General features: G+C 42.3%; 1 protein-coding gene across 1 annotated transcript; it reads left to right on the top strand.

Moving 5' to 3' along the window:
• Positions 1-172: 172 nt before the first annotated feature.
• Positions 173-573, top strand: PHALS_02130 (Pleckstrin homology-like domain; the record flags this gene model as incomplete). Its single annotated transcript, XM_024716648.1, has 2 exons — positions 173-317; positions 380-573. The coding sequence occupies 2 exons, from the start codon at positions 173-175 to the stop codon at positions 571-573; spliced, it is 339 nt and encodes a 112-aa protein (XP_024582226.1).
• Between the last annotated feature and the right edge of the window lie 445 nt (positions 574-1,018).

The following is a 1,018-nucleotide window of genomic DNA, read 5'->3' as shown; positions in this document are numbered from 1 at the left end:
CTCGCTACTTCGGTCGTTTGAAGGGCGTGAAGGTGCGTTACTCAAACAAGTTGACACATTCTAGTCATCGATCCTGTGTGTACGTCTTTGTGTACTGTTCTCGCAACAAATTTTGCCGAAAAGCAGTATAGTATCAAGCAAGTCAGAAGATCCTTCAGATGCAAATATTCTGATGGATGTTTATCTGATAAAACGCGGACACAAATTTCCGTCCATGCGGAAGAATTATTGTGTGTTGGTACGGATTGAATTGTCGTTCTATGTCACTCACGATGAAAGTAAAAACCGTAACAGTAGCGCCACAACGAATCGCTTGGGTTTTTCCATGTAGACATTGTGGGTGATTGGCATGGTAAAACTATTACCCACACGTACTAAGATGCGATGGAGCTCGAAACCAAGGACGGCAAAACATTTTTCTGTGCTGCCTCTTCAGCAAAGGATAAGCGAAAGTGGATCAACACACTTTATCATGAAATTGCACCTGGGCAACGGCATCAGCGATGTGAAATGGATAATGCTAGTGAAACTGAGCACGATCGACGACTCGAGATCAATTTCGCAGCAAAGTAGCCGATTTCTATCGTGTGCGAGACCAATTGATTTTTATTGATTTGGATTTGCTCTTATGCTCTGCGTGAGTTCGCACTTCTTCAAGTTATGGGACGAATTTAGCCGCCGATGAAATCTCATCAGAAAGAGGCCACAGCTCTTGCAACCTTAAAATTAGATGGATACTTCAAAAAGACGTCGAGTAACATTTCGAGGGTGCCTTGGATACATATGTTGCTGTTGATGGTTTAGGTATGAGTCTGTATGCTACACCTGAGCTGGAGCAAAAGAAAAAAATGCTAATTTTGTAAAAGATGATAACAATGTCGTTGCAAACAATTGTATTGTAGTGAAGACGAGTGACCATGATTGGCTATTGGCTACATTTTGAAACTAGTGATGATATGGAAAAGTGAGTATGGGTACAAGTGCTACGTGCAGCCCTAGACACGGTCTTGGCTCAGAG

This window comes from Plasmopara halstedii (genome assembly GCF_900000015.1).
Source record: "Plasmopara halstedii genome assembly, contig: Scaffold_1727, whole genome shotgun sequence".
NCBI lineage: Eukaryota > Oomycota > Peronosporomycetes > Peronosporales > Peronosporaceae > Plasmopara > Plasmopara halstedii.
Note: the sequence above shows the minus strand (reverse complement) of the source record. Positions and strands in the feature narration are given on the sequence as shown.